Source organism: Myotis lucifugus, unplaced genomic scaffold (assembly GCF_000147115.1).
Source record: "Myotis lucifugus unplaced genomic scaffold, Myoluc2.0 scaffold_80, whole genome shotgun sequence".
NCBI lineage: Eukaryota > Metazoa > Chordata > Mammalia > Chiroptera > Vespertilionidae > Myotis > Myotis lucifugus.
The window spans coordinates 2,011,232-2,032,941 of record NW_005871128.1 but is presented as its reverse complement, the minus strand read 5'-3'; the positions used below and the strand labels follow the sequence as shown (position 1 = coordinate 2,032,941).

General features: G+C 35.5%; 1 protein-coding gene across 1 annotated transcript in view; it reads left to right on the top strand.

Annotated features, from left to right (window-relative positions):
- Window positions 1–21,710, top strand: part of COL21A1 (collagen type XXI alpha 1 chain) — a 110,030-nt gene that overhangs the window by 70,161 nt on the left and 18,159 nt on the right. The window contains 3 exon segments of the mRNA XM_023755568.1: window positions 17,782–17,826; window positions 20,200–20,253; window positions 21,270–21,323. Of these exon segments, the coding sequence (XP_023611336.1) occupies window positions 17,782–17,826; window positions 20,200–20,253; window positions 21,270–21,323 (153 nt within the window).

Sequence of the window (21,710 nt, the reverse complement as noted above, 5' to 3'; positions counted from 1 at the left end):
TGAGACTAGCTATATTTATATTTTTGTTTTCAAAAAAATATAAGGGGTGTGTGTGTGTGTGTGTGTGTGTGTGTGCTCATGCTTGTGTGAGTGAAGATTAGAAGGGGGTTGGGAAGGGAAGACAGGTGAGTGAGAAGGTGCAAGGGAAGAGAGAAGAGACAATGGACATCAGAGACAGGTTATCATTATGAATAGTGTTCTAAATGTTTGTGTCAGTTATTTATAAGCATTAATGATTCATTTTCCCAAGATGCAGCGTGATAGCGCAGGTCAGCATTTTCCAAAGATGCAGCGTGATAGCGCAGGTCAGCAAGTCTATGTAAACCAAAATGCCATGCGAACAGAATATATTTACTTTGAAATTAGCACAGCTGTGTTCCTGTTAACAAACTGAGAAGAAAACGAGTACAACATGAGCCCTTGAGGGGATGTTTTCCTCTCCTGGCGCTGCTGTTCCTTACTGTCAGCCAGGAGCAGACACCACTTTGTGTTTTCTCCTGCCCTGCCTGGTCCTGCTTTGTTCAAGACTTGCCCCACTTGGAGCTTCTGTACTAGCATATATACAGGCAGCATGAGCCTTCAGATTTCAACCCAACATTTAGTGCATTCCTGGAATGTGTAAGGCATTGGGTTTAGTGAGGAGAGAAAAACAGGACTGCCCCACAGAAACTCACAACCTCATAGTGAAGATAGACAGTAAAAGGATAACAAAACAAAATCTAAATTAGAAAGTTCTAAAAAAAAATGACAAGCAAGGAGTTGGGGCAGGGAGTGATGGCAGTGGGGTGGTGGGGGTTATTTAGAAGTAATCTCTCCTCCTTAACCAACTAAATAGAAAACTGGGAGTGACCATGTGAGACTCTTCATTCCTTTCCCACCAGATCAGGAGAGGCAAGAAAGGATCCCTTATCCCTTTTCTTCCAATTCTCTCTCTTTCCTGGTAAATGGTGGGGTGGCAGTCAGGCCTCCTATGCCAGGAGACCTACTCTGTTAGGAAAACAATGAATAGATTGGCCTCTAAAATTTGCTCATATTACTTGGATACAATTCTCCTGGTCTTTATTCTCTTCCAGTTACGAACAATTAACATTACAAACTATTCTGTTATTTTGACAATGAATGAAAATATGGTTAGAAATTTCATCCTGTGAAGATTGATCCTTACCCTTTGTGGAGAAGCTTTGAATATAAGGAAAAATGAAAGTTTATATATTTTGGTGACACCAAGAAATGAAGACTCTTCTGTTGCATGTGGGTGCTGGTCTTAAGTATTTATAATGAAAGATTTAACCCCACTAAAAAGGACATGTTCACTATATTATTTGTTCTGTAATGTGGCAGCCAAGAAAATTAATGGAGCTTAAGTTGAAAGGACAGGAGCTCTTAGAAAAAAATGCTTTAAAGCTGATTAAACACAGCTTATAGCAGTGATGATTCATTCATGTAAGCAGGTTGGTAAATATGAACTAACTCCTTGAATTCAACTTGAGGACAAAGGCTGTATTTTACTGGAAAATGATTATACCATTTTAAAGTACAATTACATTCACATGCCTATGCTTTGCATTTTAAAGGCTAGTATTGTCGGTCCTAATAGTAATTTAGTCCTAAAAGTAACTTGCTTTCTAAGTAGCAAATTATACCCACTTAACTTCTGCTGGATTTATTATAATTGGTTTCAACCATCAAAGGATTATAGCATTTCAGTCATTCATCCAGTAAACATTTGCTGAGTGTCTGCTTTGTGCCAGACATCACACTGGTGAGGAGAATGGGAATATTAATGTGACAGCCCTGCCCTTAAGCAGTCAGATGAGCCACTAGATCACAATTTAGTATAAATGTTATGGAGGTGAGAACAGGGGGTCTTGCAAATTTGTAGAAGACATGTATAACACTAAATGAATTTGAGAATGCTACTCAAAGAAATGCATTATTTTCTAAATAACAGCATTATGGAGATATAGTTCCTATACTATACAATTCATTTATTTAAAGGGTATAGGGATACATTTTTAGAAATATATATATTTTATTGATTTCAGAGAAAAAGGGAGAGGGAGAGATTGAAACATCAATGATGAGAGAGAATCATTGATAGGCTGCCTTCTGCATGGACTCTATTGGGGATCGAGCTGCAACCCTAGCATGTGCCCTGACAGGGAATCAAACTGTGACCTCCTGGTTTATAGGTCTACACTCAACCACTGAGCCACACTGCTGGGCTAGAGATTCATTCTTAAACAAGATGCTCTTTGGGCAGAATTCTCAAATATAAATGGGAGTTGACTGGTTCTTTGGGCTGGCAAGGCAGGTGTCCGTAGCATGTTCCAAAACATAGAAGTAAAAGATATCATGATACTTTGGGAAAAGCTGCTAAGGATACATGGAGGGGATGGGATAAAAATACAAGACGAGGTTGTAGGGGTTAGGTAGACTACAAATCAAGAAGGGCCTTATATGCATGTGCTATTTGGATTTAAATCTGAGACAGTGGTGGGGGCCATGCAAAGGTTTTAGGTAGAGGAGTAAGTTGATCAGATTTAGGAAGTTTTAGAAAGATCACACTGACAACAGAATGGAGAAAGCATAGAAGGTGAGCTGAGATCGAGGACAGAGCCTAGGAGCTGAGCTCTGTCACCTCCAGTGTCAACTAAGGCAAGAACATTCAGAGTTGGGATGGGGAGCTTGGGATTATTGAAATGAACTAAATGGTACCAATAGGATTCAAGGATCAATTGCATGTGGGTAAGATGAAATAGGATGACTCTCAGAATCTTATCACATAGATGGAGGCACAAGAAGACCAAGCAACAAACTGGAAATAGAGCAAGCACAGTCAATTTTGGCCAGGGGAGGTGATCCTAGTATGTTTTTAAATGAAAGAGATCTAGATAACAATGAGGGCATTTAAACAGGAGAACTAAGCTTTGGATGATTAAAATAGACATGTAAAAATGGGACTACCACCATTCCAGTAAGAAATAGTGAGTCAGATTCAAGGAAAATTTAAAAGAATTACTGTGAATACAAGGTGTAGTAGATTGAAAAATGCTTTGCTTCCCCAGAAAGATATCGGACCCTATTATAATTTGAAATCTATGAATGTTGTCTTCTTTGAATAAAGGCTCTTTACAGATATGATTAAAGTTCTGTGAAGGGAAAATTATCCTGGATTACCTGGGTGGGCCTGATCTAATCAGTTGAAAACCATTAAGAGCAAACAAGTTTCTCAGGAGGCAAAGAGAACGTAGTAGCTGAGATTGGGATGATGAGGCCACAAGTCAAGGAATGCTGGCAATTACCAGAAGATGAAGTGGTGAGGAATGGATTCTCCCCTCGAGCCTCTGAGGTAGTACAACCCTGTCTAGACCTTGACTTCAAACTTCTGGCCTCCAGAACTATGCAAGAATAAAATCCTGTTGTTTTAAGCTAAGTTTGTGGTATTTTTTTTATAGCAGCCAAAGGAAACCAGTACATTGGGCTTTTCATCTCTAATCCTTAACAATCATTTATGTAATGAACCTATGTAAAAAGGCATGTGAATACACACTGCTCCATATCTCAAACTCTTGATAGTTCATGTATTAATCAAAAACATTTGTACTTAAAGAAAATAGATAAATAGGTCTAGCAACAATTTGGTTAAAAGCAGGCCTCCTCTGTCACCAATATTTTCTGTATCATCAATTTTGTTAAACTCTCATTTGTTTCTAAAAACTTATTTTTATCCACTTTTCATTTTTTCTACATTTTTGCATTCTGTTTTGTGACTATGAGCCCACGTCTTCATATTACAAAGTTGGAAAGATTGAAATGTTTGGTGCATAATGTATAATGGATATAAACCACTGTTTTAAAATATAATACAATATGAATATGTATGCATAAGAAAGAATCTGCATGGAAAACATGGTATAATCACACTTGAGTTACTTTGCCCATGTCTTCCCCCAGGTTGGGTTTCTGATGTTTGTTATGTTCTATTTTTGCTTGTCTGGCTTTTATTCCCCCCATGAACATGCTTTTGAAATAGATTCTGAAAAAATGAAGACCTGGATTTTGAGTGTTTTACACTGTCTTTCTCTTTAAAAGATGTTTAGTTTGTCAGGTTACATTTTCATTTTCATGCCAGGGGATGAAGAATAGTCAGATTATTTTAAAGAATCCTCAATTGTTGGATCTAGGTTTTCCTAACTTCTCAAATATTTACTCTGATTTTACCTAGGGTGGGTGGGGGGACAGGGCAGTCCAGGGCAGCAGCACACTGAATTTAGCAGCAGTTAGAAATGATAACTGGAAATACTATTTTTTGGTCAAATCAGCTTTTAAGGCCAATTATCATGTTGGCCAGTGTTCTGCCTGCATTGGCCAATTGTTGCTGACCATGTTACCTGCAGTAGCAGTGGTTCCATTGCCTCTGTGTCATGGCTATTCTTGTCCTGACCCTCAGTCCTGATAACATCTATTTAGAGGAACTTTTTCCTCAGGCACTCTGAGTCTTTTGCTTGTTAGAGCACAGGGAGCCTATGGCTCATGATGATGTGTAGGCAGGACTAGGGTTCCACTGTTTGAACCAAGATCCCTAGAGCTCCATGACTGAAGAAGAGAGAAGATGCTGCATTTTATAGATCTATGGAGGTGAGCACATATTCTCAGTTAGGGATGTCTTAAGTCTTTTTTTTTTTTTTTTGAGGGTGAGGAGGGAGAGGGAATGTTTGCTTTATCATTTTTCCAGGAATAAACCACATTGGAGGTCATTGTGCTGTATTTGCGGATATTGGCTCTCGAGGCCTTTGTTGTTTCCTTTCCTCATGCCTTTTAAATTCTTGCTAAACCACATGTTATGCTTGTGTTAATGGTGTAATGTTAACTGCTGATCCTTTCCAAGTCATCATTTACTTAAGAGAGAAGTAGGTCTTTTGTTTAATCACCTCTTCTGTGGTGTGATTACTTGACGTGTCATTGTTATGCATAAATACCAAAGACGAGCGTGCAATTCCTGGGAAAAGTTCATGTTGAACTGCTATGGTGGTTTCCTATGTGGAATAATCCACTTTATTATACTAGAAAAGTGGAGGTGTCTTTAATTGCCCACTTGGCTGTGTTTCTTATTTAGATTGAGAAGAAAGATAAGGGGGAAACCCTCACTAGTTCTGTCCTTGTTCTTATTTGATTTGCAATTGTAGGGCAAGCTTTTTTAGTTTTTTGTGCTGATTTGTAACACTTTTCCCCCCACTCCTCTTGCAGGCACCAGGAGTGGCACATCCTTGGTATGTGTTGAGTGGAACCACCTTAGCCTGGTATCTGCTAAGAATTTCAAATGGCACTTTTAGGGTGAAGGCGACCCACATTGAACAGTTTAAGAAATTCAGTAGTCTTTATTATTGTGATAATTTCCTCCTAATTCCAGGTTTAGGTTTTAAAACTTGATTGAGAATAACTCTTTGAATGAATGGTGACATATATTTTATCTAAATTAAAAAATGTAAATGTCTGAGTATCTACAGGAGTGACTAAATTTATAACTAGCATCTTTATTTTTTTGGCATCCCAAAATATGCATATGGCATTGTAATTACTGAAAATATAGTATCTTTTCTTTAACCTTAAAAAGCAAATGTTGGCTGATTATCTGTATAAATTTATTAATAAAGCGCCACCAGGTATAATCATAGATCTGTTTGATTCTTTCCAATTATAAATGATTTCATTGGCACAGTAAAACCAGACCACCATCAACCAACTTTATAAAGTGACGTTGAGGATTTTAAGTTTAGAAAATCTGTGCCTATCGTATTGATCATTTTTGTTGGTGTTGTTTTGAAGAAATCTTTTATAACCTGGTCACTGTAAGATCACTGATAAATATTAAAATATACTTACTTGAGTCCTCCTCTTCTTTGTCCATTTCTTTGTAATTGAAGAGGCTTTATTGAACCCTGAAATGACAAGAGGAATAAGTACAATTGAACATAAGAAATAATGTGTGATTAAGTCTCTGAATGGGTAATATATCCTCTGAGTAAATATGTTCTTTAGTCATATGAGGACCAGAGGCATTTTTGTATTAAAAACCTTTGATATCTAAGAGGTACTCATATGATATTCTTGAATAGTTCAAATGCATTCTCCATTTTCAAAGCATGAAAAATACAGAATTAACAAAACAGTGTTGCTCAAGACAAGGCATTTATTTTAATACTGGTTTCATGACCCATATAATCTGCCATTTGAGCAGATGATATGATAATATTTTACAATCATTCTACTTTCAATGACTGTGGAAACATCCGTATTTTTTATGTAATCCATAGTGCACACTTTGGTAACTAGATCATTTCATTCTAAAGATCTCTTTCTTGCCCTGACTGGTTTGGCTCAGTGGATAGAGCATTGGCCTGTGGACCGAAGGGTCCCAGGTTCGATTCCACTCAGGGGCATGTACCTTGGTTGCGGGCACATCCCCAGTGGGGGGTGTGCAGGAGGCAGCTGATCGATGTTCCTCTCTCATCGATGTTTCTAACTCTCTATCCCTCTCCCTTCCTCTCTGTAAAAAATCAATAAAATATATTTAAAAAAAAATAAAGATCTCTTTATTGTGTTTTATGTTTTAATAAATATATTCAAAGTGCTTGAGTATGGTTACCACTTTGAACACTATGCAAATGTATGATGCCTCTGATAATTAACATCAGAAAATGATTTATATTCTGGATGTGTTTAAGGGATGTTAAAACCGAGGGGGAGCCCTGACCAGTTTGGCTCAGTGGCTGGAGCGTCAGCCTGTGGACTGAAGAGTCCCAGGTTCGATTCCGGTCAAGGGCATGTACCTTGGTTGCAGGCACAACCCCAGTAGGGGGCGTGCAGGAGGCAGCTGATCGATGTTTCTAACTCTATCCCTCTCCCTTCCTCTCTGTAAAAAATCAATAAAAATATATATTTAAAAAATAAACCGAGGGGGAATATCTGAGAAAGAGCACTTAAAATATTTTTTGTTTATATTAATGTTCATTTTTATTTTTGGTAATGAGGTAAGCACCTAATTAGTTAATTGATTGCCAGTAGTTCTAGGTACTGAAATGATTTGTAATATACTTTTTTTTGTAATTTTGAATACTGAACAGGAGTGTTCCATTGTTTGAAATAGACATGCCTAATTAAGTCATAGTTATCTGTTTATACTGTTTTAATTTCAGTTCTTTAAAATATTGTGGCTTTGAAATGCTTTTGGCATGGATAAATGCTTTGTCGGTTGTGTAAAAAACCAAGGTGTGTTGTTAACTAAAGAGACTAGTATTTATAAATATATTCCAGAAGTCATGTGCTACTCTAATGGTTCACCATTAATTTAATCTGATGAAAAATATCAACACAGGATATTAGAATGTAAATTTCTTTTAATTTTGTTAAAACATAGGGACTAGGCTTTTTCAATGAAAATCTTGTTCTTGCTAATAAAGTGTAAAGAGTAATTTGATAAACTAATATTAAAAATAAATCAGGGCCCAGGAGTCCTGTGCTGATTTCTTGGTTTTAAAAACTATGAATAATTTTTTCATGTGATAAAATTTTCTCCTGCTGTCTACATAAAAAAGAAGGCGCTTAATTGATGTATTAGGTAAAACAAAGAATTTCTGAAAATATATTTTACAAATTCAGTGTTAATCATACAAAATGGGAAGCCTCCACTAGAGAGCCTTAGAATTGTTGCAGAATCTTATTGAGATGCATAGTCAGGTGCTAATATTTGCTGAGCAGTAATAGAATGTACAACATTGTACCGGGTGGTTTCAGATGGAACACATGCTCTTCAGTGAGGGAAAGAGAAAATTCACTCAAGAAACATAAAAATCTTATGGCAGGTTAAGACTGTTACAAGACATTAAAGAAAAATGAAGTTAATCATGAAAGGCAAAGTATTAAAAATGTTGATCCAGGAGTCAAAGATTGGTGGGGAAATAAGATATATATTAGTTTTTAAGCAGAGAGACATAAAATGGATTGTACGGAAATTTAATTGGCAGATAATAAATCAAATTAAAAACTCCTTGATGAGTCTCCTAGTTAAACATCCCAAATACAGATAGTTTTTAAGAGTGTGTTTTTTTGTTTTGTTTTGTTTTTTCATAAAGAACACTTTTTTCCAACTGTGATCCACCGATCCTCTTATTTGGAATCACCAGAGGTACCATTTAAAATTCAGTTTTCTGGGCCTGACCCCATCCTAATGAATCAGAACCAGGAGCTGAAGCCCAATAAAATGTATTTAAAGAATTATTTATTTGTTTGTTTGTTTTAGGAAAGGAGAGAGGGAGAAAGAGAGAGACAATGATTTGTAGTTCCACTTATTTATGCATTCATTAGTTGGTTCTTATACATCCTCTGACCAGGGATGGAACCCCCAACCTGGGCATATGGGAAAGATGCTCTAACCAAATGAGTGACCTGGCCAGGGCCCAAGAAACGGTATTTTTTAAAATATATTTTTTTATTGATTTCAGATAGGAAGGGAGAGGGAGAGAGAGATAGAAACATAAGTGATGAGAGAGAATCATTTTTCGGCTGTCTCCTGCATGCTCCAGACTGGGGATCGAGGCCGCAACCTGGGCATGTGCCCTGACTGGGAATCGAACTGTAACCTCCTGCTTCTTAGGTCAACGCTCAAGCACTGAACCATGCTGGCGAGGCGAAATGGTATTTTTAATCAATGCTTTATGTGAATCTGATGTAAAGTTTAACAACTAGTGATATAGAGATAACAACTACTGATATATGGAACAGGTTGATCAAAATAGAGGGATATGAAAGTAGAAAGATGGTACCCAACTGAGGAAAACAATTTTAGTGAAAAATTAAAGGGAAAATGGAATTATGACCTTATCCTTTTAGGCAATATGCATTTTAATAGCTTCCTCTGCCTAAATAAACTTTAGTATTGTCATGAATGATAATGTGAAATTATATTTCCAAATGGATTCAGTTTCCTTGTATATTTAAAATACTTTATTATTTTTGACACAATCACAGAAACAAATCTATCTTGTAAGACAAAGATACATACTAGTATACTAGTATATGCAATTGAATAAGACTAAACTTGTTTGTGAAAGATAGGTAAATCCTCACAAAGATAAGAATTTGATCATTCAAATTTATTCTATTTTCAATTTTACATGACATTTTTAGGTGATTAAATTTCCTAGAAATTAAAAAATTTGAATGCTATAAATTATTATAGTATTTAATAATAAAACAATTTTTAATTCTAGGTATACTGTATTAGCATTTTTATTTTAGAAAAGTTAATTTCTGTTACTGTGGAGAAGTGAGGAAATGCTCCCTGGTTAGGCTAATCTTGTCCAATGCCAAAATTTTAGCTCTTTTGTCAAAAGAGTTAGAAACACAGCATTTTCCTTCCCTCAGAGATATTGGTACCCTAAGTTTATCCTTAGCAACATGTGCAAAATTATCTACAGGAATAATCTACCAAGTCATGAAAACTGAGCCAATGCATTATTCTCTGAGGTCACAATGATGAGTCATGTTAAGATTCTTCCACAATTGATCTTTGCATTCTCTTTAGCTTTTTTCTTTAATCCAGTGATAGCCTCCTTTTTATTTTGGCCAACTGATGTTTAACTGTAGTTTCTTTAATGATTTAAACATAAAGAAAAAAAATCTTAGATTATTTTTCTGAGAATTTTTTGAAATGAAAAACCTTCATGGACCAAATTTTTATTGAACATTTTAATTATGTTTTATTATTTATATTCATTCTATTGTTTATATTACTTATTACATATTCTTATTATTTAATTCTTTTAAATAGGCAAAATATATGGAACTTATGTGGTTAATTTTAAAGTCTGTTAGCCAAATCCCATCCCCACCTCTGAGATAATAGCTGCTATTCCTTCAATGAGATTCTTTTCAAACTTTTTCTTTTCATATTCAAATACATAAATAATACATATACATATTTTTATAATAAAAAATCATGCCCATTAAAATTTTACCTTTATAATATTGTAGATGTTTTACCAGATCAGGTTATAAGAGAGAATGTAGAATCTATTTATAGCATGGATGTATTTCATTTAACCTCTCCTATTGAAGTTACTTATACTCACACATACTTAACTATTTTTCAGAAAGGATGTATTACTGTAAGTGAAATTACTACTTCAAAGCCGCCTGTGTTTTATCCCTAATTTTAAATAGAAATGTCTAGTGTTTCACCAAGTCTGGTGTTTATTAATTGGTTTCCCACGGATTCAGATCCAGCTTTACCAAGTTGTAGTCCTGAGTTATTAAAAAGTTTAAATAAATAATGCATGATAAGCTTTATAAAATGTATTTTTAGTATCTTTTGAAGTGATTTTGTATTGTTCTTTCTCTATTAATACAGTAATTTACATAAATATAACACATTATATGGGTATATTTCTTAATGTGGAACACTCATTGCATCCTGAAACTAGCCCTACTTAGTCATGCTCAACTTATTCTATGCACTGATATATTTGATTCCCTAACATAATAGTGAAGTCACTTGCATTTGTAGTAATGATATAGATCAGTTTGTAGATTTCTGTTTTAGGAATTATTCTTGACTGGTTTTGTTATTAGGCTTACTTGAATTTAGACAGTCTCCATCTTTTTAAAGCCCTGGGGAAGTTTACATAACATAGAAACTATCTGGTCCTGGGATAATAGGTATATTTCTGAGGTAGACAAAATAATGACTCCCCCAGCCCCAGAAAGATGCCCGCATCCTAATTCCCAGAACCTGGGAATATGTTCATTTTCATGGTAAAGAGGTTTTACAGATAGGATAGAGGTTAATAACCTTGAGATTATCTTGGATTATCTGGGTGGGCCCAATCTAATAAAAAAATAATTAAACGTGGAAGAAGATTAAAAATATTCAACTGGAGAAGGATCTGATTGGCCACTGCTGGTGTTAAAGATAAAGGAAGGGATCCATGAGCCAAGGAATGTGATTTCATCTAGAAACTGGAAATGGTCCTCAGTTTACAGAAAATGGAAACCTTGGTCCTACAAAAGCAAGGAATTCAATTTTCCCAATAACCTGAATGAGTAGGAACAGGACCCCCCCTACCCCCCCTACCCCCACCCTCCACCCCCTAGAGACTTAAGAAAGGATTGCCGGATCTAACTCAGTGAAACCCATGCTGGACTTCTGCGTATAGGACTGTAATTTGTCATGAGTCAAGAGAAAGCTAATACAATTCCCTTTAATTTTTTCTTTAGTAAATGTTTATTAGTGTATCATCTCATTATTTTCAATAGAAAAAATGGGGATATACATTGTATGAACATAACAAAACTCACAATGGGCTGAGTTACACAATAAGTACAATAATTTAGGTGTAAAATTCCATATGTAATATTTCAAAATTGAGGTTATCAATAAAAGATACTTAGGAAGTTATAGATATAATTTTCAAATGGTTATTTGCTTTTTATCATGGGGGGGAAGGAGACATATGTAATACTCTTTGTAATACTTTAAGCAATAAAACAAAATTTAAAAAATTAATTCATTTTCTTCAAATTTCACCTTTGATTTGATGTTTTAAAATATTTTTATTTGTTGACATATATTTTTAAAAATTTATTTTCTTTTTTAAAAATCTGTATTGTTGAAAATATTACATATGTCCCTGTTTTCCCCCATTGACCTTTTCTTGCCTGTACCCCCACCCCACCCCCTGCCCCAGGGCTTCCCCACCCTATTGTGTGTCCATGGGTTATGCTTATATGCATACAAGTTCTTTGGTTAATCTCTTCCCACTCACCCACCCACCCTGGCTTTTCCTCTTGAGATTTGACAGTCTCTTCCATGCTTCTCTATCTCTGGAACTATTTTGTTCAACAGTTTATTTTGTTCATTAGATTCCACATATGAGTGAGATCATGTGATACTTGTCTTTCTCTGACTGGCTTATTTCACTTGTATAATACTCTCCAGATCCCTCCATGCTGTCTCAAAGGGACATATCCTTCTTTTTGACTGCTGTATAGTATCCCATTGTGAAATGTACCCAGCTTTTTTATCAGCTCATCTATTGATGGCCCATTGGGCTGTTCCCAGATCTTAGCTATTGTAAACTGTGCTGCTGTGAACATAGGGTGCATACATTCTTTCTGATTGGTGTTTCGGGATTCTTAGCATATATTCCTAGAAGTGAAATCACTGGGTCAAATGACACTTCTATATTTAATTTTTTGAGGAAACTCCATACTGTTCTCCATAATGGCTACCCCAGTCTGCATTTGTATTACTTTTTAAAAATATTTATTATAATTTTCAGATTTCTCTGGGAAATGGTATACAGCTTTACCGAGTCAGCTATAAAGGTCTTTGAAAAAATCCATGTCCCATTTTCTCTTTAATGAGAAGTTCACCACAATTTGTCTTGAGTTATATAGTGACATTCCATGTGCCCAAAATAGTATGAGCTGCACTTTTTAGGTTTTCAGAGGATCAGAGCTTAGCTTAGAACAGCTCTGGTATTACTTTGGGACTTTTCTTTGAAATGGAATTGGTTTTCAGGTTTACATATGTGTATGTGTACATGTTCCTTTTAACTCACTAATGTGTTTCACATGCATGGTTTCATTGCTGATGTCCAGGGGTAGGTTATTTTTCTGTAGTTGAGGGGAGGGGTCAGGGCAGTTCTATGACGTTCCTGTGATGTGGCAGTGCAGGCTGTTCTCAGGTATTTCATTCCGGTCCTCCTCCACCTCCTCTGGGTTTTCAGGTGTGTAATTTTAATTTAATAAATATTTGCTTTTTTAAATCTTGTCCTAAAAAATAATGCACTTGCAAATCATGTAGAATATCTTCTCGGCTTTAAAACTGTATAAATGCCTTTAGATTAGGGTGAGAAATGCCAGTAACATGAAGCAACTTTGCAAAGGGCTCACTGATAGCTGTTCCTTTCTGTGGCATCCCTTGTCTCTTTATGTAACTTACTATGACAGGTGGGTGACATTTTCTGTTGTACATAAGTAAGAGGAGCCCACAAGTATTTACCAAAGAATTTTCTATTGAAATTATTTGGGTAATTTGGATCCAATCCCATGTGGGTCCTGGTTTGTAGGCTAGGGAGAAAAAAATTCATCCAGTGTTACTTAGATTGCTGTGTCTCTCCTTAAAGATCAAACGGAGTAGTAAAACTGTATTGAAGTATTAAAGAGGGTAGTAAAACCAGTAATTTCTGTATTAAGGGTTCATTACCAGTACTTGTATATTGGTTTCTTTAAGGTCTGGCAGCTATGACTGTGACTTCTCTTCAGAGTTATCTTACCACAGAGCAATCTTTTGTACATCATTCATGATCTGTGAGTCTGGAATTTAAAAACATTGGGTTGGAAAATGTGGAATTCACCTATAAATATATTAGAAACTTTTGATCATATTTTTCTGGGGGGAGAATGTGTTGAAATATAAATGTTTTTAATAGTGATGAAATATAAATGTATTTGTATTTCTGCTTTTTAAAAAAGAGAAGTCATTGTAGTATTTTTCTATATAATCAGAGTCAGCCAAACATGAAAAGGCAAAGGTAATGAATGAGGGCAATGCCAGCATGTTGCCGCCCCCTAGTGGGAAGCCGTAGATTGCCAAAGTCATCTTGGAAACAATGGAAACTTGGAAATGAGCATAGAAAAAGGCAAGGTGGAAAGACAAAACAGACTTCCTCAAAATGGAGAAAAAAGACAAATTTTGAGATACTGAAAAGAGTTGACTCATTTATTTTGTAACTTTCAAAGGTCGGGGAGGAGCTGTGAAAAGACAGTCATGAAAATCCAATCATTATCATGCCTGAATTGAGCTAAGCACTTGTGAAAGTTCATTGATATAATGTACCAACTCCATGAATTAGGTTCTATTATTTTCTTCATGTCTGATATAGTGATACTGAGATTTCACAGTTTAAATAACTGGCTTGGAGTCAATTAGCCACTTCATAATGGACTGACTGACTCCAGTCTACATTTTTAACTATTTCATACTATTTCTATGTTCTTTTTAAATAATCATTGTAATATTTGTAACTAATAATAATACTTTCAACATGAGTTCTTCTTTCATTGAATCTCTGGGAATAAATAAATAACTTCTTTATATAAAAAAGAAGACATAATATACTTCTAATATTTTGAAAGCTGTTTAATATTAAGTATCTTCACCACTACATAGAAACGTTGAAAAATTTGATTTTAAAATACCATTACTGGGTTGCATCTGTTTTCAGGACATTGAAAATATTGCATTACTTAAAAGCAGACTTGATTCAAGATGCTCTAATTTCAGGGGTGAGATAAATGTATTTATTATATGTGGGGAAGTATAAAGTGATGTTTTGTCTTTTCTAAGTAATATACCATGGAGACATCTTCATTATAAAGTGGTCTCTAGGAAATAGGGACCAGACACTTCATTCTAAATTCCTATTTTTAATGGCTGTTTGTTAATAGTTTAATGGTTACAGAGAAGGTTCTAGAACATTTATTTTTATACTCACATTTTTCACCACAACATTTTACAGGAATTGCTAGCTGATTCTCTCCTCTTCCTCAAAACCCAAACTGAAATCACATAAGTGGAAGAAATAGGTCTCTTTACTCTTACCAAATAAAAGACTTGTTTCTGTCTTTACTTATACATTTCACAGTTGTCTGAACCCAAACCACACAGGCTGAAGAGAAATATAAAGATTTAGCTTGGACAAACATTTGCTCTATAAAGTAATTGTTACTAAATACTTTTGGATCAACAAACTGGTAACTTTTAAATGGTTTTGAATGATATTTCTGAAAATGTAAAATTGGCAAGGTTTAGTCTGTTTCAGTAAATGCATTGGGAGCCCAGGAAAATATTATCTAGGAGAATTTTATTAACTAATAAAGCTCTGAATGATTTCAGCTCTTCTGGTTAACCTCTCTCTCAACAGTCTTTTATTTCATGCATGCTCATGATATTATATTAGTTTGGCCAAAATTGCTTTTATAAATTAGTTTTATATTTTGTTTTTAATATTACATAGTTTTATATATTTTTGCTTGTTACTTACAATATAAGTATTTAATAATTCTTGGTATAAGTGAAATAGAGGATATGACTTCCTTTCACATCTATGAAATGTATTTTAATGTTCACTAATTTTAGAAGAAACACAATAGTTGAAAAATAACCTTTTTTTCCAACCTGAAGTTCCCCCAAAATATTCTCAATATCTAATATGTTGAGATAATGTAAGATTTGTGGCTATGTCCTAATGTAAACCAAGCTCAGTCTTAGAATTACTCAGATAGAAGGGTGTCAAATCAGACCCAGTGGGTAAATGTGGGGTTCTCAAGGATTTCTGGGATGTGGAAGCCAGCTTGCTATTCAGGGATGCCTGGGCATAACTCTGTTTCCCCCCCAGAGTGAAGGTGCAGACTTGCTGACTCCTAATTTGGCTTTAGAAACAAGATAAGTCAGGATATCTGTAACTATTTCCTATTACTATCATAGATAATGAAGGGCATAGAGACTTGAGTAGTGATGAAACCCTAAATAATAAAGGACTACTCTGTGCAGCAAAATTTCAGCTTTTCGGGTTTGCTTGTATCATGGGCAATTACATGACCCCATTAGGGATTCTTCGGGCCAAGAGACTGTTGCCACACGGTATTAGCATAGAATAATGTGTGGCCATCTTGATACGATTTTATAAGGAGATTTTATTTAAACTCAGAACTTAATCTAAACTGAGTGTGTGTGTGTGTGTGTGTGTGTGTGTGTGTGTGTGTGATTTGGTTGCAGGTGCTATCTATTTAAATGGAGCCTTTATTCTAAACAATATTGGCCTTGATTTCTTTGAGAATATAAATTTTCTGTATATAAGGATACATTTTATATTATTCTATGTTCATTATACTTAAAACTCATTTTACTTTTGCTTTATGTTTTAGAGTGTTTATAGAATGTCCTGTGTTCATGTTTTATAATGTTACATTGAGATTTAATATTATTTTATATTATATCTGGTTAGTACATTTATAAAGGCTTGTGTTTTCAAGTAGACTTCAAACACCTGTAGATAGCCATTGCTTACATACATTTTTTTCTCTGCAAAGGGTGTAGAGCCCTGGCAAACTGAATTGAGCCGAGTAGAATAAAATTGAATTGCAATTTATAATTCAAGTGGAGTTTTAAACTAGAACTATATGCTCCTGTCCTGCACTGAACAGAATCTATATAATAAAAGCCTAAGCGACCATTACAGCAGAATGACCTGTCACTATGATGCACACTGACCACCAGGGGCAGACACTCAACGCAGGAGCTGCCCCTTGGTGGTCAGTGCGCTCCCACAGGGGGAGCAGCTGCTCAGCCAGAAGCCGGGCTCACAGCTGGTGAGCACAGCGATGGTGGCAGGAGCCTCTCCTGCCTCCACGGCAGCGCTAAGGAGCAGCGGGCTGAGTGGTAAGGAGTGAGGGATCCCAGATTGCTAGAGGGATGTCTGACTGCCGGCTTGGGGATCGGGCCTAAGCGGCAGGTGGATATCCCCCAAGGGGTCTCAGACTGCGAGAGGGCACAGGACAGGCTGAGGGACACCACCCCCCCCCCCCCGCTCCAGGGCATGAATTTCATGCACTGGGCCTCTAGTTGTATTAATAAAATCAAAATGTGAGAGGCAAAATTATGGCAGACTGTCCCTGTAATAGGAGATATTTGATTTCACTGATAGTGGCATCTCTACCACTTGCCCTGATTTACTGAGGAGAGCACTGCTTATTTTTTGTAAGCCCTAATGATGCAGAGGTCTTTCAGAAAAATACTGATGGGACCTAATTTCTTTCTCTTTCACATTCCCTTTCCTGCCAGATTGTGAACACACACACACACACACACACACACACACACACACACACACTAATTATTCCATCTTAAGTGTCATCAAGAAAGGAGCTAAGAAAAACAATAAAAAAATGAAAATTGATTAATGTGATTAGCACCATCACGGTTTGGGTGAGAAATGATCATTTTGATAAATATATTGAAAGACTGAGTAGAATTTTCTCATTAATAAATGTACTAACGTTATTCTCAAATTTATAAAATTAACATTAAGTTCCTCTGACTCTTGCTAGAGGACTTGTACATTCGGGTTGAGCCATGTGAAAGACCTCTCTGTTTTCCTGTCTCTCCACAAGCTGTGGCCTGCATATTCTTTATGATTTTATTAGCAAGGGAATCATTAGGAGAAAGATTACATATTTTACACAAGGAGTTAGGTTTCTGGGTATTTCAAGGCTCAGTTCGGAGGAAATTATTTAGTTTCATCAGTTTTTAATTATAGTTGTGATACTGTGAGGGCTTTTGGAACTGTTGTGTTGAATCTGAACTCTGATTTGACAATTTTTCTTTGCATTATTCTTGATAAGTAACACAGGAATGTGTTTAGATGAAATGTCCTTATTTTATCACTTATGTTGGTCTGAAGGAAGAACTAAGGTTAATATCCTCAGAGATTTTTGAAAGCCTTTATTTTAAACTTTTAATATCAGTAGATATTCATATAGTATCAACTCATAAATTTCCTGTTTTCCAAATTGGATTATTATAAGTGGAAGTATTATACTGTAAATGGATATATTTGAAATTATGCATTACTTATAAGTTAAAATCCAATTATGACCTATTCTCTAATGATACAGTCAACATTTTATTTAAAAATATATTTTATTTATTTTTAGGGAATCCCAGGATTTCCTGGAAACCAAGGATTAATGGGACAAAAGGTGAGTGTTGATGAAAGTTGAAAGATTTGGGCCTGGATCAGCTTATTAAAAGGGCAATGTGTCTTCACCAAGAATACTTTTTTACTACATTCATGGCAACTCAATTGTTCAAATATGATATAAGTTCAGAAGCTATTATTTTACAAATTAGTTTTTATTATTATTTTATCCAGATAATATAAATTTGCATTTGCATACTTGCTTTCTATCTTACTAGGTTACTTTTCTGTCTTGTGCTCTTAGTAGTAATTTTACTACTTCCTGAACTATACCTTTAGAAGTTCTTTTAGTACAGATATCTTGATAATAAACTTTCAGTTTTGATTTAACTAAAAATATCTTTATTTTACTCTTGTATTTGAGACATAATTTTGTAGAGCATACAATTCAAGATTGATGATTATTTTCTCTTAACACATTGAGAAATTTCTTCTATTGTCTCCTGGCTTCTGTTGTTACTATGAAAAATCTGCTTTGATCTAATGACCATTGATTTGTGTCTGTCCCTTTCTTTGGGATTCATTTAAGGTATTTTCTTGTTTTTAGTATTCTTGAAACTCACTGTGGTGTATCTAGATAAAGATTTCTCTTTATTCATCCTGGTGGGAACTCAATTTGCTTCCCGGCTCTGTGGAATCATTTGTATTAATTCTATAAAACATCAACCATTACCTCCACATTACTACTATTTTATTCTTTCTGTTGCATCTTTCTGGAATTCTTGTGAGATATATTTATCCCTTCTAATTTTTTCCTCTACCAGTATATCCCTAAATAGTTTTTTATTTTCATATTCTTTATTCTGTCTTACATTCTGGTTCAATTTTTTGGATATATTTTCCAGTGTACTTATTTTTCCTTTACTGTGTCTAATCTATTTAAATCAATTGTTGGGTTTTTTTTTGTTTTTTGTTTTTTTTAAATCCTCACCTGAGGATATCTTTTCCATTGATTTTTTAGAGACAGTGGAAGGGAGGTAGAGTTGGGATGGGGGGAAGTAGGGGGAGAGAGCTCAACGTGAGAGAGACACATGGATTGGTTGCCTCCTGCACCGGCCCCAACTGGTGCCCACATATGTGCCCTTGACCAGGATTCGGATCCAAGACCCTTAGGTGTGCAGGCCAACACTCCAAACTACTGAGCCACACTGGCCATGGCAAGTTCTAATTTTTTAAAAAATATATATTTTATTGATTTTTTACAGAGAGGAAGGGAGAGGGATAGAGAGTTAGAAACATCAATCAGCTGCCTCCTGCACACTCCCCACTGGGGGGGTGCCCGCAACCAAGGTACATGCCCTTGACTGGAATCTAACCTGGGACCCTTGAGTCCACAGGCCGACGCTCTATCCACTGAGCCAAACCAGTCAGGGCAAGTTCTAATTTTTAATAATATCTTTTTATTCTTAATAAATTTTCTTATTCTGTTTTCAGTCCTACTAGTCCTCCTGGTTTCATTTTTTAATTTGTAAATATTTCATATACAGTTTTAAATTCTGCTTCTGTCATTTGTGGATATTCCTGTTGAGTCTCAGTTTGTGGCTTGCTGCCTCTTTTTTTCTGGTTGATTGTGAGCTCATTGCTTATCTTAGTTGGTGGGAGTCCTGTCAGCCTAATTGGAGATGGAGAGCTGCCTCCAATTGGTAACGTGGACACAATTTCAACCCCCTTTGAAAGTTCTGCCTCTACAGATGGCTGGTCCAGCAGTCAGTTTGCTGAGCTGAGCATGCACTCTCAGACAACCCCAGTCCTCTGACTCCTGCACAGCTCCAAATCTCATAATTATAGCCTCAACCCAGAGTATATTTTATTAAAATAAGGGATATTTGAAGACCTCCCCTACTTCTTAGAAGACTGGCATTTTCTCACAGAGGATGCTCTTTCTGTTTTTTTGTTTTTGTTTGTGTTTGTTCTGGATTCCGAGAATCCCTTGGAGCACCCAGTGAGCCACAATCCCAGAAGTTTAAATCTGAATGCTGTTATTCCGTATTCATTTTTTTTATTTGTTTTTACTATCATAGATCTTAAACTCTGATAAGTAAAAAAAAATTTTTCTTTATTATTCTCCCCTGTTGTCTCACCTTTTAGTGAACTGCTAGGTCATCTTTGAAAGACTGGCAAGTGTCATACCTGACTTCCTAATGAAAATATTTGACTTTGTAAGTCCACCACAGACCCCAGGCCCACGTCATTAAGGTGTTCAATTCCTGAGTTTTCAGCCTTGCCTTCCTCCTTTCTTATAGTACAGGAAGGGAAAACAGACCACACTGGGCTGATTGGTATTGAATTTTCATTCTGTAGTGCTTGGGTCGGAAATTTCTGGAAATGAGTTGATAATTTCCAATTTTAAATGTGATCTGTATTTGATTTTTAGGGAGAAATTGGGCCTCCAGGACCATTAGGAAAAAAAGGAGCTCCGGGGATACCTGTATGTTAATGTCATTATTATCAGGCTTTTGAAATATTGTTACTATGTACCAGGAGTTCTTATTCTGGAGTTCACAAAACTTGGTGGGGTCCAGCAATAAGATACTTGGGGTTCACCAATTCCATCCATTTGTATGAAAGAGATAATGTTTATGTCCATTTTTCTAGAAAAGTCTAGATTTCTTCAGGTTCTCAAAAATTTGACCACCCAAATAAAGATCAGAGACCTTACTATAGATAAACCAGAAAATAAATTTTTAATATTTCATAAACTGTGCTATTAACTAGTATATTTTATATTTTATAATTGCAATGACATCCTAAATTGACAGCAAAGCATAGTATTGATGACATGGTATTTTTAATATGGCCATGTTGAGATTATATTTTCTGATGATATTAGTTGAATTTTTATTTTGCTCATCACATTTCCTTTGCCATATTTAAGAGAAAGCAGATATTTTTAGTATACATGATGGTATTTAAAGTACAACAAAAACTAAATCAGGTCCTTTTGCTAGAGTGGTTATCATTGTCTTATTATGAATTATATGGTTAGTTAAAAATATGGCCATTTTGTAACTCGAAGAGAGATTATTATATTCAAAGAATTTATTAGATTGTAACTCTTTCAAAATACTGTTCAAGAAAATAGAAATTCTAAGTAATGTTGATCAAGGTAACATCTATGCAGAAACCTAATTCTTCACCCTCATGATAAAAGGAAGAATGAGCATAGAAAAAAATAAACTTTTCCTTACATCTGTCTTTTACCAGCCCTTCAGTAACTTGTGCTATTGTAGGTTCTTTGAGAAAAAATTTACAAGGGCTCTGCTAGCCTTCATTCTGTCTCGTATAGGTTGCTTATTTACTTTATTATCCTTTATTTGGATGTGTGTAAGGAAATTTTCCAAATAAGTGGATCAATTGTTATGAGAATGTGTAGCTTGGAAATGAATTTAAATTTTTAAAATGTTTTTCTCTGTATTTCTCTTGAATTCCCACTTAAAAATGTAGGGTTTGATGGGAACCGATGGCTCACCAGGTCAGCCTGGAACTCCAGGATCGAAGGTAAATATAGGACAAACAATAAGATTGAGAACTTCGTGTCAAATGACCATTTATGAACTTAAATAAAAGTTTTAACTAGCTACATTGATTTTCTTTTGAATGTGGTTTTAGTTCTAGGAACAATCACTTATAGGAATAAAATCTTAGGCAAAAATTATGCATATAGAACAGATTAAAGTAAAGCAGGTCTGGTTTAAACTGGGAAGGTTCTAGGCTCCTTCACTACTCGGCTCCTCCTCCCTTATTGGCATCTCAGAGGGCACTGAGGAACACGTGGAGTTCTATGAAGTTTATGCCAAACCCACTGACCTAAAGCATTAATGGTCACCATTGAGCATAATCGCCAGTTTTCCAGTCCTCTCTGTGATATTTTTATTTAGTGGAATG